General features: G+C 37.3%; 4 protein-coding genes across 8 annotated transcripts; 2 read left to right on the top strand and 2 right to left on the bottom strand.

The window, feature by feature from the left end:
• Positions 1 to 621: 621 nt before the first annotated feature.
• On the bottom strand, positions 622 to 3,719 carry LOC123011945 (angiogenic factor with G patch and FHA domains 1). 2 transcript variants are annotated; one of them, XM_044409669.1, is made up of 10 exons: positions 2,878 to 3,719; positions 2,510 to 2,824; positions 2,277 to 2,435; positions 2,086 to 2,229; positions 1,831 to 1,936; positions 1,652 to 1,750; positions 1,299 to 1,601; positions 1,046 to 1,250; positions 895 to 994; positions 622 to 848 (listed from the first exon to the last, which is right to left on the bottom strand). In XM_044409669.1, exons 2-10 carry the CDS (start codon positions 2,708 to 2,710, stop codon positions 693 to 695), a joined length of 1,473 nt encoding a protein of 490 aa, XP_044265604.1. In that variant the 5' UTR covers positions 2,711 to 2,824; positions 2,878 to 3,719; the 3' UTR covers positions 622 to 692. The 2 variants fall into 2 exon arrangements, with proteins under 2 accessions (XP_044265604.1, XP_044265605.1); XM_044409670.1 differs by lacking the exon at positions 2,878 to 3,719 and having other exon boundaries at positions 2,510 to 2,832.
• LOC123011947 (protein C1orf43 homolog) lies at positions 2,933 to 4,838 on the top strand. The gene is made up of 3 exons (XM_044409671.1): positions 2,933 to 3,297; positions 3,343 to 3,505; positions 3,556 to 4,838. The coding sequence occupies exons 1-3, from the start codon at positions 3,100 to 3,102 to the stop codon at positions 3,981 to 3,983; spliced, it is 789 nt and encodes a 262-aa protein (XP_044265606.1). The 5' UTR covers positions 2,933 to 3,099; the 3' UTR covers positions 3,984 to 4,838.
• LOC123011943 lies at positions 3,851 to 9,624 on the bottom strand. Its single transcript, XM_044409667.1, has 10 exons — positions 9,036 to 9,624; positions 8,815 to 8,988; positions 8,612 to 8,768; positions 7,328 to 8,562; positions 7,041 to 7,282; positions 6,557 to 6,996; positions 4,732 to 4,989; positions 4,489 to 4,688; positions 4,169 to 4,436; positions 3,851 to 4,124 (listed from the first exon to the last, which is right to left on the bottom strand). Exons 1-10 carry the CDS (start codon positions 9,287 to 9,289, stop codon positions 3,975 to 3,977), a joined length of 3,378 nt encoding a protein of 1,125 aa, XP_044265602.1. The 5' UTR covers positions 9,290 to 9,624; the 3' UTR covers positions 3,851 to 3,974.
• Positions 9,504 to 12,304, top strand: LOC123011948 (vesicle transport protein USE1-like). Of its 4 annotated transcripts, none has more exons than XM_044409675.1 (3): positions 9,504 to 10,093; positions 10,142 to 10,297; positions 11,907 to 12,050. In XM_044409675.1, exons 1-3 carry the CDS (start codon positions 9,945 to 9,947, stop codon positions 11,914 to 11,916), a joined length of 315 nt encoding a protein of 104 aa, XP_044265610.1. In that variant the 5' UTR covers positions 9,504 to 9,944; the 3' UTR covers positions 11,917 to 12,050. The 4 variants fall into 4 exon arrangements, with proteins under 4 accessions (XP_044265610.1, XP_044265608.1, XP_044265611.1 ...); XM_044409673.1 differs by having other exon boundaries at positions 9,505 to 10,093; positions 10,173 to 10,297; positions 11,907 to 12,304; XM_044409676.1 differs by lacking the exon at positions 11,907 to 12,050 and adding an exon at positions 10,317 to 10,452 and having other exon boundaries at positions 9,512 to 10,093; positions 10,142 to 10,264.
• Positions 12,305 to 12,342: the final 38 nt, after the last annotated feature.

Raw genomic sequence — 12,342 nt, 5'->3', positions numbered from 1 at the left:
CTCCAGAAAATAATAATTAATATTAAAGCAATATAAAAATGTAATCATATTTAAAGTTTTTGAGTTTGCAATTTTTTTGTCAAAATTGCAATTTATGTATTTTTTTTTGAAAATATTAAATATAAAGTAGATAGTTGTGATCCTTAGATTATAACCTTTATGAAAAAAATTATTGAGTCGCCATTTAAAAAAAACAAAAAAAATTGTAAAACTCAAAAACAAAAAAAAATTCGAAAAATTTTATTCTTTATAAAACATCACATTTTTGTAGTACTTTATCATTAATCAATTAGTTTTTCCAAAAAATAAATAGTTTAAGCGAAAACGTTTGGTTCCATATTTTTTATTCACCCGGTATACCGAGCCACACTTTATATAGGGAGTAGTAGAAATAAGTGCACTAAATTTGTAGTCTGAATTTTAATTGAAAAAAATGTTACTTTCCAGAATTTTTTTTTTTTTAATAAACCACAAAATCAAAATCTTAGATAAAAAAAAATAAAAATTGAATTGCAGTTAATTTTGTCTGTCAAAATTTTGTGATATAAACTGAGCGACACTAGACATGCACTATTATACAGGAGGTGTCAGAAATAAGTACACAAAAGTAACGACCTTGAATCACTTAAAATTTGTAAAAAAATAATTTATTTATAAAAATATTTACAACAAATTAACTAAAAACACAAATATCAATCAGACTCTTCAAAAACACTGGTCGTTGGCAATTTTTTGAACCTTTCTTGTGTCTTCTTCCAAATTATCTGTTTATTTTTATCGTACTGATCCGCAACGACTGCATCGCCACTCCCCATCCCGGAAGTCCCCGGATTCGATACCAACCTCACCTAAATCACAACTTACTAAAAAAAAAACAAAATCCCCCAAACTCACTGGTTCCAACAACCCTTGACTGTCCTTCCCCAACGATTGCCCCTCCTTCCACCCCATCTTCTCCAACATTTTAAACCCTTTATTCTGCGCCGGAATTGACCTAAACCCAAAAAATCAACCCAAAAAAAACCAGTGCAAAAAAGTCACTTACTCGTCTAGTGACGCAATTTCCGTTTTCTCATGCGGATTTTGACTTCCGACAGTTTCGCGCCGTTTTTGTGCTCGGTCGGTATAACCGGACGCTAACTTACTACCACTTTCCTCATAGAGACTTACACCGAATTTTTTACGCAACTTTTTCAACTCATTTTTATGTTGTTCACTTTTTGTGGCTTTTGACTTAACTTCAATTTTTTCTACAAGTGTGACATTAGAAAAAATTGGGGGTAAAACACGCGTCGTACTTTCGGTACTTTGAACCAAACCTGGTTCACAATGACCACAAGTTTTGTACCCGTCATGGACGTGACACAGGAGTACCACCGAACCAACTTGAATTCGACTCCCATGTGGTACCTCCAAAGCACTACTTTCCTGTTTCGAGGTACTGATTCGTTTACCATTCAAAATGGTACCATTACGCGAACCCAAATCAGTCACGTGATAGGTACCTTTCTCCGAGTCGTAAGTAAATTTCAAGTGACTTTTACTTATATTTATGTCGGGGAGGACAATAGAGTGGGTACCTTCACGACCCAAAGTACCACCTTCGAAAAAAATAATAATAATAAAAAAAAATAAAAAAATAAAAAGTAACCTTCAAACGTCACAATGTGTAAGGAACCAATTTTGATTTTTGGTACTTGAGACTGTTCTACGATTATTCTCATACAGGGCGGCCACTGCTTAGATAAATCTACAACAAGAAAAAACCCTAAAATCGATTCTAGTAACTTTCATTGATTAAAATTACGAAAAAAAAAGAAAAAAAAGTACCACTTGTGTCAGAATTAGTGTCATCATCGGTGGTACTTCCGGAGCATTCCCCCTCTTCCGTTTCCGGTCGTGACGTGTCGTTGTCCAATTTGACGCATTTCGAGGCCTAGAAATAACATTGTTTTACTCATACGTACCATAATTAATGGTCAAAGAATTGAAGCAACTCGTTAAATGCCCCAAATCGGAAGAAATGTTTACCTAAAATCACCCCCAAATCGCATTAATACGCCAAAAACCGGTTAAAACACTCACTTTTGACTCATCCTTACATTTCTTTTTTCGTTTAATTTGAATTTCCCGCGGAACGGCAACACGCGAATGAAACTCGTACGTGTTCGTCTCTGGTTTGTAGGTCATGTAGGTCCCTGTACTCGGCTCGTAGTACAACCCATACTCCTAATTAACTAATTTAATTTCAAATTCAATTTAATTTAATTAATTACCGCATTGTAGTAATAGCCAGTGTTCGAGTCGTAATACAATCCACACGTTTCATCGTACACAAAACCGGCGTTTTGTGTGGCCAATTCCGCCGCTTCGGTGATCTCCTCCGTGATGGTTTTCGTCTCGGTTTGCGTACTTACATCGTGACGTTTCACCACCTGTCAAATGTCAATTAATCACAGCCAACGTGGGCGACAAATTTTTCACGACCAACGTGGGATACAAATCTAACCTTCAATTTCGCCCGGATTTTTTTCAGCTTTTTCTTGTGCTTTCGCAGCTGTTTTTCTAGATGTTTGATGTAGGACAGGGCTTCGGGGACGTCCCGGAGTTTTTCCTCCAAATTGGGGGAAATCTCGTACTTTTTCACGTGGTTTTCCGTCCCGCTACTCTCGGGAGTGTCACCCTCGACCATCTCCGACATAATTAACATCAAATTAATACAAAATAACTCGTTTTTTGAAGGAAAATCAGTGTTTGACAGGAGCAAAACGATTTTTTATCAATGGTGTGAAGTTAGGCACTAAGGGGCGATCAAGTGAAAACTCTAAAAACACAATTGTTTATTCATAAAATAATTACACTGGTTAACAATCACACAATTTGGTAAAAAACACAACGAAATTGTTTAATAAAAGCTAAATTAATTTTATTCAGTGACAATAACAGTGATGTGAAGTTAGGCAAACGTCAATAGTGTCACTTGTCACTTTTTGACATTAATTATGTCGTAAATTTTAACAAACAAGTCATTAATTAGTGAAAAGAATGCAATTGAGGTGTAATTATCGTGTACAATAAATTGCGGGCCCCCTTGTCTCGATGCCTGCCCAGGCCGAGCGCCTCACGCGCCCCAAAAACATGTCCGAGGAGTTATCCGGGGTCACAGTCGTGATTATCATCGGTTTGGGTGTCTTAACCTTCATCTTGTTGTTTATTTTCGCCAAGAGACAAATAATGCGGTTTGCGTTGCGCTCTCGACGGGGCCCCCATGTCCCGATCGGGCACGACGGCCCCAAGGTACGTCCCCCTGTTTTTCCCACACATTTCTAACCCCGATTTCAGGTCCTGAAACGCGAAATCGAGCGCCGAATCGATGTGATCCCCCGGGTCATCTGCGACCCCCTTTTGATAAGCAAAAAGGACCCTCGGTATATCGTGTACCCCGGACAGCAAATCCCTGCACACTACTACCGCCTCAAGGCCGTCGACGACGTCAAAACTTTGGGTGAGAGAGCGAAAACAGCCCCCATTTTGGGTAATTCCCCGTTGTTTCAGAGGCGGAAATTACGAGACAGGATAGTGGGTTTTACAGACACCCGAGTGAGAATCTCCGGGCGTATCTCTTGACGACCCTGGCAGCCCCCTTGAACGGCAGTGGGCAACGCCTCATACACCAATTCTGCGATTTATACGAGCACGCGAGACACGACCCCAGCCCCTTTGGGGACGAGGAATACCAACAGTATAATCGACTTTTACTGAAACTAGTCGATGCCTCGAAGCTCCTCAAGGCTTACAATAGTCGAAAATCGTCCCCAAATCGGACCCCCCATCGACAAAAACCACCCCAAGAGAAAAACAAGAATTTATTGGACCCGACAAGATTACACCCGTGCCCCCACGAAGACGAGGTTTTGGCTGTCTCGGACTCACGCCCCACATCCCTAACTGTCTCTCTTGCCGATAACGAGACTTCAGTCTGACTCACATTCGAGATTTAGGTATTTTACCCATTTCATGTTTTTGCAAAACTCCAATTCGTGTCTCAGACACTTCAAACTGGACAAAAAAACGTCCCGGTTTGGAATTTGTGACGTAGACATGTGGGAAAACCACTCAAGGGCCTGAAATTTCACTTCAAAATTTTTCAAAAAAATTGAGTCCTGACCTGTGGCACACAAATACTCCAATGATTGACGTCCAAAAGCGTCGCAATGGCCCGAGGGAACGTTTCGTACATTTTCTCACCGTCATCAAGGGCAAAATGGCCGGAGAAAACGAGCGTAGCGAGGAGAAAAACATCGCTTAAGAAGTGGGTTTCCCCGGGAGTTGCTTGGATTTGACCGAGGAGTTCCAACAGCCATAGGACACATTCGGTGTTGTTTTGGTGTTTTTGAAACACTTGAGTCAGGCTTGCAAACATGAAATTTCTGTCACTGTAATGAAAGAATTACGATTTTTTTAATTGATTGATTAATTGATAATTACGGGAATTTATGACCATGTTCGATTAAATCGTTGAGGAGGTTTAAAGGGGCTTCCTGAGTGATTAAAGCCAAAGAAGTGCGAATTTTTATCGCTTTTTTGAACCATTCACTTCGTATTTCTTTGACCATTTTCGGTGAGGATAAATCGTTGATGCATTTCATGGGGAAATGGACAACACAGTCGAGCAAAACTTGAAATAACTGCGAGAAAAATTAACGTTTTGACTTTTTTCTAATGTTTTACCTTTGATGTGATTGGAGTTTCGGCGAAAATGTCGCTTATTATTTGTGCAATTACGATTTTATTAGCCTCTTGTATCTCTCTATTACGTAAAGTGTTTTTTAAGTGGATTAGTATTTCGTTTAATTGTTTTTCGTTTCCCTTTTCGAATAAATCAACACTTGTTGTGATGGTTTTCTCGAGGAATGGACGCAAAGTGAAGGGTTGGACGCTGTTTGCGAGGTGTTGCAAGTGGGTGTAAATGTGCAAAACGTCGTTTTCCTGGAAAAAAATTAAATGGTTTGAATTTCGCGCCAAGAGGTGGTGCCAACTGCTGAACCAAAGTCCCTACAAATGATAAGTTAAACTCAAAAAAAGTAATGAAAAATTGTTGATTGTGCCTAGGTGTGATTCTTGCAGATTAGTGGCCCCCACGTACAATTTTTTTGTGGTTTTCATGTTTTTTTGTTGAACACAAGTGCACACATAACCCGACTTTTTTGTCACAGTTAATGAATTGAAGCCAAATCGACAACAATAACTGTTTTTTTTTTTTTGCACAATTTTGACTATTTTTGATTTTTTTGGTAAAGATTCAGCATTGCCAACTGCTGAATCAAAGTCCCCACAAATGTCAAGCGCCATTTTAAATTTGATTCAAAAAGTAGTAAAATTGTAAATAAAGCACACCTAAAAAATTATTTCGGGTTGGGAACAAGACAAATCGGTCGTTTTGTATTGTAACAATCGATTATTTCATAAATAATTTGAATTATGTTTTATTCGTGATTCTGTGTTACCAACCACTCAACCAAAGTCCCCACAAACGACAAATTAAACACAAAATAATAAAAATAGCCTTTATTGTGCCTAAAAATGTGATTTTTTCAGTTTAGTGGGCCCTCAGGTATGTTTTTGGCATTGTTAAATCCAAGTGAACACATAACCCGACTTTTTTTTGTCACAATTAATTAATTGAAGGTAAATCGAAGGTACTCTCTGAATAACAACAATAATTGTTTTTTTTTACATAATTTTAAATATTTTTGATTTTTTGTAATGATTCAGCATTGCCAACTGCTGAATCAAAGTCCCCACAAATGTCAAATGCCATTTTAAATTTGAATTCAAAAAGTGGTAAAAAGCACACCTAAAAAATCATTTCAAGCTGGGAAGAAGAGAAATCAGCCGCTTTGTATTGTAATAATCGATTATTTCATAAATAATTTGTTCACTGAATTGTTTTATTTGTGAGTCTGTGTTGCCAACCACTGAACCAAAGTCCCCACAAACGAGAAATTAAACACAAAATAATAAAAATATCATTGATTGTGCCTAAAGATGCGATTTTTTCAGATTAGTGGGCCCTCAGGTATGTTTTTATTGTTAAATCCAAATGCACACATAACCCGACTTTTTTGCCACAATTAATGAATTGAAGACAAATCAGAGATACTGTACTCTCTTAATAACAACAATAACTGTTTTTTTTGCATAATTCTGAATATTTGTTTTTTTTTTTGTAATGATTCAGGATTGCCAACTGCTGAACCAAAGTCCCCACGAATGTCAACGCCACTTTAAATTTGACAAAAAGTGGTAAAATTGTAAATAAAACACACCAAAAAAATCATTTCGAGTTAGAAACAAGACAAATCGGCCGTTTTGTATCGCAACAATCGATTATTTCATAATTTTGTGTATTAATTGAGTGAATTTGGCATTACCAACCATTGCCACCCAAAATCCCACCAAATGTCAACCGCCATTTTAAATTCAAACTCAACGAAAATTGTGCCCCGAAAATGTGATTTTCCACTCTCATGTAAGTAATTATTGTATTACTCACCTTTGTCAAATCCATTGCTTCGATATAATTGACGATAAACCGTCTCGCCGTGCCCGAAAGCACCACCTGGTGTGCGGCTATACTAATACAAAAATACTTGGTTTCCTTCTCGTGGAATAACTCTTGGAGGAAACACCAGTCTAACGGGGGCAAAGGCTTACTATACTCCTCACTCAAAACCCTCAAACATTCCAAATAAACCTCTTTGTAAATATCTGTCTTCCATTTGAGCACCTTCGCCTTAACATAGCTCGAAAGCCCCCTCACGACACTATTTACCGGCAAATAGGAGTAATCGACGGGCTCCCGCGCCCCTTTCACTTGATAAACAAACTTCAAATATTGCGAAATCTCAATCGAGACCAATTTGATTAAAAAATCACCGACAATGTGAAGCTTGGCGCGGGGACAACTCTTCAAAAAAACCACCCAACAAGTCCCTAAAAAAACACTAATTTAATGGTCAAACGTGTGGGGGAATTACCGGGAATTGCGCCCCCAGACTTGCGCAAAACGCTCAATTCCTCGTCGAGGAAGTCTTCAGGGATTTCCCCCACGATTTGCTCGACTGTGAAGTGACTCAAAGCCTCCAAAGCCCCCTTCCAAACCGCATCCTCGTGATCCCCGACTAAAAACTGCCATAATTTTCGCACAACTTCGTCACAAAATTCGGGATTTTCGTCGGAATACGACAGACTCGGGACTTCCCCTAGGAGCCCACACAGACTGAAATGTGAGAATCGGTAAACCCCCCAAAACTGGTTTTTTTACCTTTTTATCACAGGAATTCTCGTTTCGTGTCTAAAAATCGGCTCTAGGGTCCCCCACGTGGTCACCGCATCGATAATCTCCGACTTGCACAATTCTCTAATCCCCTCGATGGCCACCCCCGCCGCGACAGCCCCCTCGGGGGCATGACACTCGTTCAAGAGGCGCGATAAATGAGCCACCATGTCTTTACCATACAATTCGGGTTTGCGTGCACACAATTCCCTCAAAATGTGGGCCCGTGTCACATAAAACTCACTTTTGTGACAAGGGGGCTGCCAGGGGGCCACTAGGAGTTGCTCCAAATACGGATAAATCTTATTATCGCTGGTCCACAATTCGAACATGAGACTCGTACTGAAAGTTTTGAGGTGATTGGGGCCCCGATTTAGGGCTTGAATTGTGGCGATTATCACTTGGAGGTTGTCTTTCGTCGCCAATTTCGGGAGCGCTTTGAGGAGTTTGAGATGGAGGTGTGAATCGGTCGTTTTTGTCAATTTGTAAAGAATGACAGTGAGGAGATTTGAGGATTTGAGGAAAGTGCATTTGAGGAGCAAATCGAAGACTTTTGAGGCGATTAAGGGGGTCTCAAATTCGGTCAAGAATAAACCGAGTAGAAAATTGTAGAATTTTAAAAGAAAAAAATCAGGGGTTTTACCCAACTTATCCAAGAACACAACCAAATCTTGCAGATTCCGACATTGCTCCAAAATAATGTAAGTTTGCAACGAAAAATAAACATCACTATTGGTAATTATTAAATTTTGGTGATTTTTATACAGTTTTGTGAATCCCCGAAGTCGTGTCAGATTTTTTTCATCGGTTTCAAGTAACGCAAAAATTTCATTAATTAATTTTAAATTATCTGAAATTAAATCAGATGGACTTGACATCCATTGTAACAACACCGATTTAATTACATTTGACGTAATTAAATCACACTGCGATTTGACAATAATTAATTTAATTAATTGCAATAGTGGCAATAGAAACACACCCGAGCACAAATTAATTGACTTTGACAGAATTAATAAAATTGGATTTAAAATAATTAAATTAGTGACTTTGTCTAGCGTTTCAGAAATATTGTAAATTATTTCTCGTGGGTCGTAATTATGTTTAATTAATTGGGAAAGTGAGGAAATTTGCCACAAAATTAGCAAATCTTGTGGGAAAACATCAGGAAGTAATTCCCCCAAAAACTCGGAATTTATCTCGATGGTGTCCTTGTTTTCGAACTAATAATTGTATTAATTAATTAATTGTAATTGGGGACAAATTACTCACTTGCATCCACGATAATAAGCAATTAATTAATTCGGTGTTATTTTTAATTACAAAATTCCATAGTTTTTGCTTGAAAGTTGGGAAATTTCCACCGTTTGGGTCACACAAAACGAACAAAAACACCGCTTTGTGTAACTCATTGTAATGTGAAATTGTTCTAGAAATAATTAGTAAATTAATTGGTAATTATAATTAATTATTACTTGGGATTTTCTCTGTAACTGAAACTAAGTTCGCGAAAAATCGCCCTCCACGAGTTTGGGTCCTCTTTCAGCATTACCAAGAAGGGGTGTTGGGGCACCTGCATATTATACGATTTGTGTTCGTTGCCCCCCATTAGTAAATGATTGATTAAAAACGCCACATTTGGGGAAAACCTGAAACAAACTGGCGTGAAATAGCCCCCTTGGGTCCCCTCCCCTACCTTGTTGTTGTTATCAGGGTGATAAAGTCGGTTATGAGTGATTTGGCCAAGTTGGGGGCCCCTTCCACGATTTGTAAAATCGCCTTAGCTGCTAAAATATTCCCATTGAGACAGTTTTCTTTCAAGAATTTGAACTCCGGTACGTCTAAAATATCGTCACTTTGGCGGTTTTTCACAATTTTTGCCAGTTTTGAGGCAATTTGAATGGCCACAATTGGGTTTCTTGAATTCAATTTATTGCTTAATTCGTCCATAATTGGGGGGTTGTGAGGGAAATAATGCGATTTTTGGGGCGTTTTTGCCCACACATCAGGTTTTGATCGAGAATATAACGTTTTAAGTTTTGAAAAATTCAAGGTTAGGTTTTTGACAGATGACAGGGCGATTTTTTCATATATGATTTTTTGTAGTGACTACGCCAAAATAACATTTTTTTACTAAATAAAGTAAAATAAATACACCTAAAAACACACTAAAAGACTGAACATAACAAAATATTTTTTATATAAAAAAATAGTTAAAAAAAAAATACCGAAAAGACTAAAAAATCAAGGCACCTTTGGAAAGAGCTATCAGTGTGCTACCACCTCAAATTACTGTGTCACGAAATTTCCCCAGGTTAAAACGCTAGCGGAAACTCAAAAAATGCCCAAACCCACGAAATAAGAATAATTCTTTTAGGACGGCGATTGTTTTAATATAGTTTTACTTTAAATAATCGACAAAAATGTCCAATTTAAGTAATTTAGGGTTTTGGGTAGAATTATCGATACCTAACCTCACTTTTATTTGTCAAATATCAAATAAACACGTCGATGTTATTAAAATGAGGTGATTGGGCGAATGTTTGTCGTAATTTTGACGAAATAGTGCTCCACGTGGCTCCATTAGCGTGTTTTTGTGTCTCAAATGGGGCTATCACGTCAGGAGGTGAACTTGCTCCGTCTTTTGGCCAAATGCGAGCTCATGTGCAAAAGCAAGCAAAAAGACGACGATCGTATGCCCAAATACGTGGAAAGTCTCGAAGACATGTACCAGGAAGTGAAAAAAACGTCAGAGTAAGTGGCCCCAAAAACCCCCAAATTTCACTAAACGGGGACTTTAAGCCCCAATTACGAGTTTCTTTTGGTGTACCAGGGCCGTATCGCGGCCATTAAGGCCGAATTGGGGATCACTACTAGTAAATATCCGCCGGAAAACGACACAGAATTGCTTCGGAAGTCTCCTAGGTCTGTGGTGTCCCCTTATTGGCCCCATTTACGGTAATTGTGAAGCTTGCAGTGTGTGAGACACCGCAACGTCCCCGAAACGAGCGATTTGAACCAAGTTTTGAACTTCCACGAGGGTTTGCAACAGAAAATCACCGATGATATGCTCATTTTGACCAAGAATTTGAAAGAACAGTCGGAATTAGCCAACAAAATTATTAAAAAAGACACCAAAGTTGTGTCTTTTTTGCTTTGTACCTCATTGCAAAAACTATGTGGGAGGCTCATTATTATTATAAACAAAAAAATACTCCTACAAAACGTTAGGTGACAGATTAAATAAAACTTTTAAGTTGTCACAAAATTCCGTCAAAATCCCGCCAAACGTCGCCGCGTCGCACAGTGGTCGAAACTAGCATGAAAACGGCAAAAACTTGAAAAAATCTTTATATTAAATAAGACACCTGAAGAACTAGTTTTGTATAGAATTTTAGGCTTTTACATTCAATCTAGACTAAAAATAACATTTTTCGAACAACCCTTTTAATGTTATATAGTTGTTAATTCAATAGGAGAGAACACGTGGTAATACCAATAGAGCTTGGAACAACTAAAATTATTTTTTACCACGGCAAACATATTTTCCTAGAAAAGAAACTAAAAAAAAATAGTGTTTGAATTACCATTTACAAGAAAAAAAACTTTCTTGTATCTACCTTACTTCAAAGAATTAGACATTATTATTACTAAACTCGCAGGTTTACGCAGCTGATTTTTGTTTTAATCGGTAACACAGAGTGTAAAGAACAGTTTCCAAGAAGTCTCAGTTTGGCGCATGTTGGCGCAAAATCAATACACGTTTTTGATTTTACAAAAATTTGGTGTTCTCAAAATTATTAAACAAACTTGTTTCCAAATTTATTTGAAAACTTTTTTAAATGTACATGACCTAATACAACTAGATCAATTTTGCAAAATTCAACAAATCACAAATAAAATATGTCTTAAGACTTATCCAAGCGATCGTGAAAATATGCTTATTTATTGTGTGACGACTTCTCATGGTTATAGATTAATTAATATGGAGGTTTTTGGTACTTAAACTCTTTAAATATATTTAATTACTTATTTTTAACACACAAAAAGAGAGAGAGAGATCTGGCACATCAACTGTAAACTATTCAAATGGGGAAAACATTGATGTTTTAGTACCATCTATCTATTGGCGGCTGATTTTCTCTTATACAGAYTGGTTATAAATGATTTTCATCTAGCCAGCTGTGAATTTTCCATGTAAAATAAAAAATGCTGCTTTACGAAAATAGGGGTACCTACTTGTTGTAACTCAAAATTAAAAAATCGCCGTTTACTAAGCGTCCACTTCGAAAATAAACTTCAATTATAAACTTGTTTTCTTCCAAAGTATACATTATTATCAATTATTATTATTGGAAATTAGTTGAAACAATAAACATTTAATTAACAATTTATAAGTGACACTAATGACAGAACTAGAGCTTTCAAAAAAGTAGAGTGGTACAAATAAAGTTACATGCAAAAAAATTCCAAAGCTGGCTATATGAAAATCATTTATAACCACTCTGTACAATAGTCGTYGATAAAATTAATTTATAAAATTAAAAAGCGCAGCTTTTTGATTCAGATGGCCTTGAAACGATAATATGGATGGCGCCATCTAGACCAGGATCGCGCGCGGCGCTGTTTCGGTCGATAATTCAGTTTCCCTTTTTACTTGTCGGTGGCGTTTGCATAGAAGGCGTTTGTGWTTTATTAGCTGTCCAATCGTTTTTAACAGGTAAGTCAATGTCTTGATATTTATTAAATGTTATAAGTAAAATATAATTCGTCTGCTTTTCAATCATTTTCAACGGTTGTGTCGAAAATTAAAGTAAATGCAATAACTGAACAGCCACGTGGTATAGTGTTATCGTTTTCCAGTGTCGTAAAAGAAAAACGTTGCTTTCACGTTTCACGCCCAAAAAATGATAGTAATAATTAATAAAATATTGTACTTATATTTATACTATTATTGTGAAGTTGTAACATGTGTTGTTGAACTCAACCTAAAATGAGGTACA

Source organism: Tribolium madens, unplaced genomic scaffold, assembly GCF_015345945.1.
Source record: "Tribolium madens isolate multiple individuals breed KSU strain unplaced genomic scaffold, Tmad_KSU_1.1 Scaffold_91;HRSCAF=231;Tcas5.2_LG7, whole genome shotgun sequence".
NCBI classification, from domain to species: Eukaryota; Metazoa; Arthropoda; class Insecta; order Coleoptera; family Tenebrionidae; genus Tribolium; species Tribolium madens.
The sequence above is the reverse complement of the archived record's forward strand: the minus strand, read 5'-3'. Positions and strand labels throughout refer to the sequence as shown.

Coding starts and splice junctions, on each gene's coding strand:
- LOC123011945 (XM_044409669.1), bottom strand. CDS start 2,710: ATGTTAATTATGTCGGAGATGGTCGAGGGTGACACTCCCGAGAGTAGC. Junction 2,230..2,276: donor CTGGCTATTACTACAATGCG/GTAATTAATTAA, acceptor TTAGTTAATTAG/GAGTATGGGTTGTACTACGA. Junction 995..1,045: donor GAAATTGCGTCACTAGACGA/GTAAGTGACTTT, acceptor TTTTGGGTTTAG/GTCAATTCCGGCGCAGAATA.
- LOC123011947 (XM_044409671.1), top strand. CDS start 3,100: ATGCCTGCCCAGGCCGAGCGCCTCACGCGCCCCAAAAACATGTCCGAG. Junction 3,298..3,342: donor TCGGGCACGACGGCCCCAAG/GTACGTCCCCCT, acceptor CCCCGATTTCAG/GTCCTGAAACGCGAAATCGA. Junction 3,506..3,555: donor CGACGACGTCAAAACTTTGG/GTGAGAGAGCGA, acceptor CCGTTGTTTCAG/AGGCGGAAATTACGAGACAG.
- LOC123011943 (XM_044409667.1), bottom strand. CDS start 9,289: ATGGACGAATTAAGCAATAAATTGAATTCAAGAAACCCAATTGTGGCC. Junction 8,563..8,611: donor GCTTATTATCGTGGATGCAA/GTGAGTAATTTG, acceptor TACAATTATTAG/TTCGAAAACAAGGACACCAT. Junction 4,990..6,556: donor AAGCAATGGATTTGACAAAG/GTGAGTAATACA, acceptor ATTTTTTTCCAG/GAAAACGACGTTTTGCACAT.
- LOC123011948 (XM_044409672.1), top strand. CDS start 9,945: ATGGGGCTATCACGTCAGGAGGTGAACTTGCTCCGTCTTTTGGCCAAA. Junction 10,094..10,141: donor GAAGTGAAAAAAACGTCAGA/GTAAGTGGCCCC, acceptor GGGGACTTTAAG/CCCCAATTACGAGTTTCTTT. Junction 10,265..10,309: donor TTGCTTCGGAAGTCTCCTAG/GTCTGTGGTGTC, acceptor GTAATTGTGAAG/CTTGCAGTGTGTGAGACACC.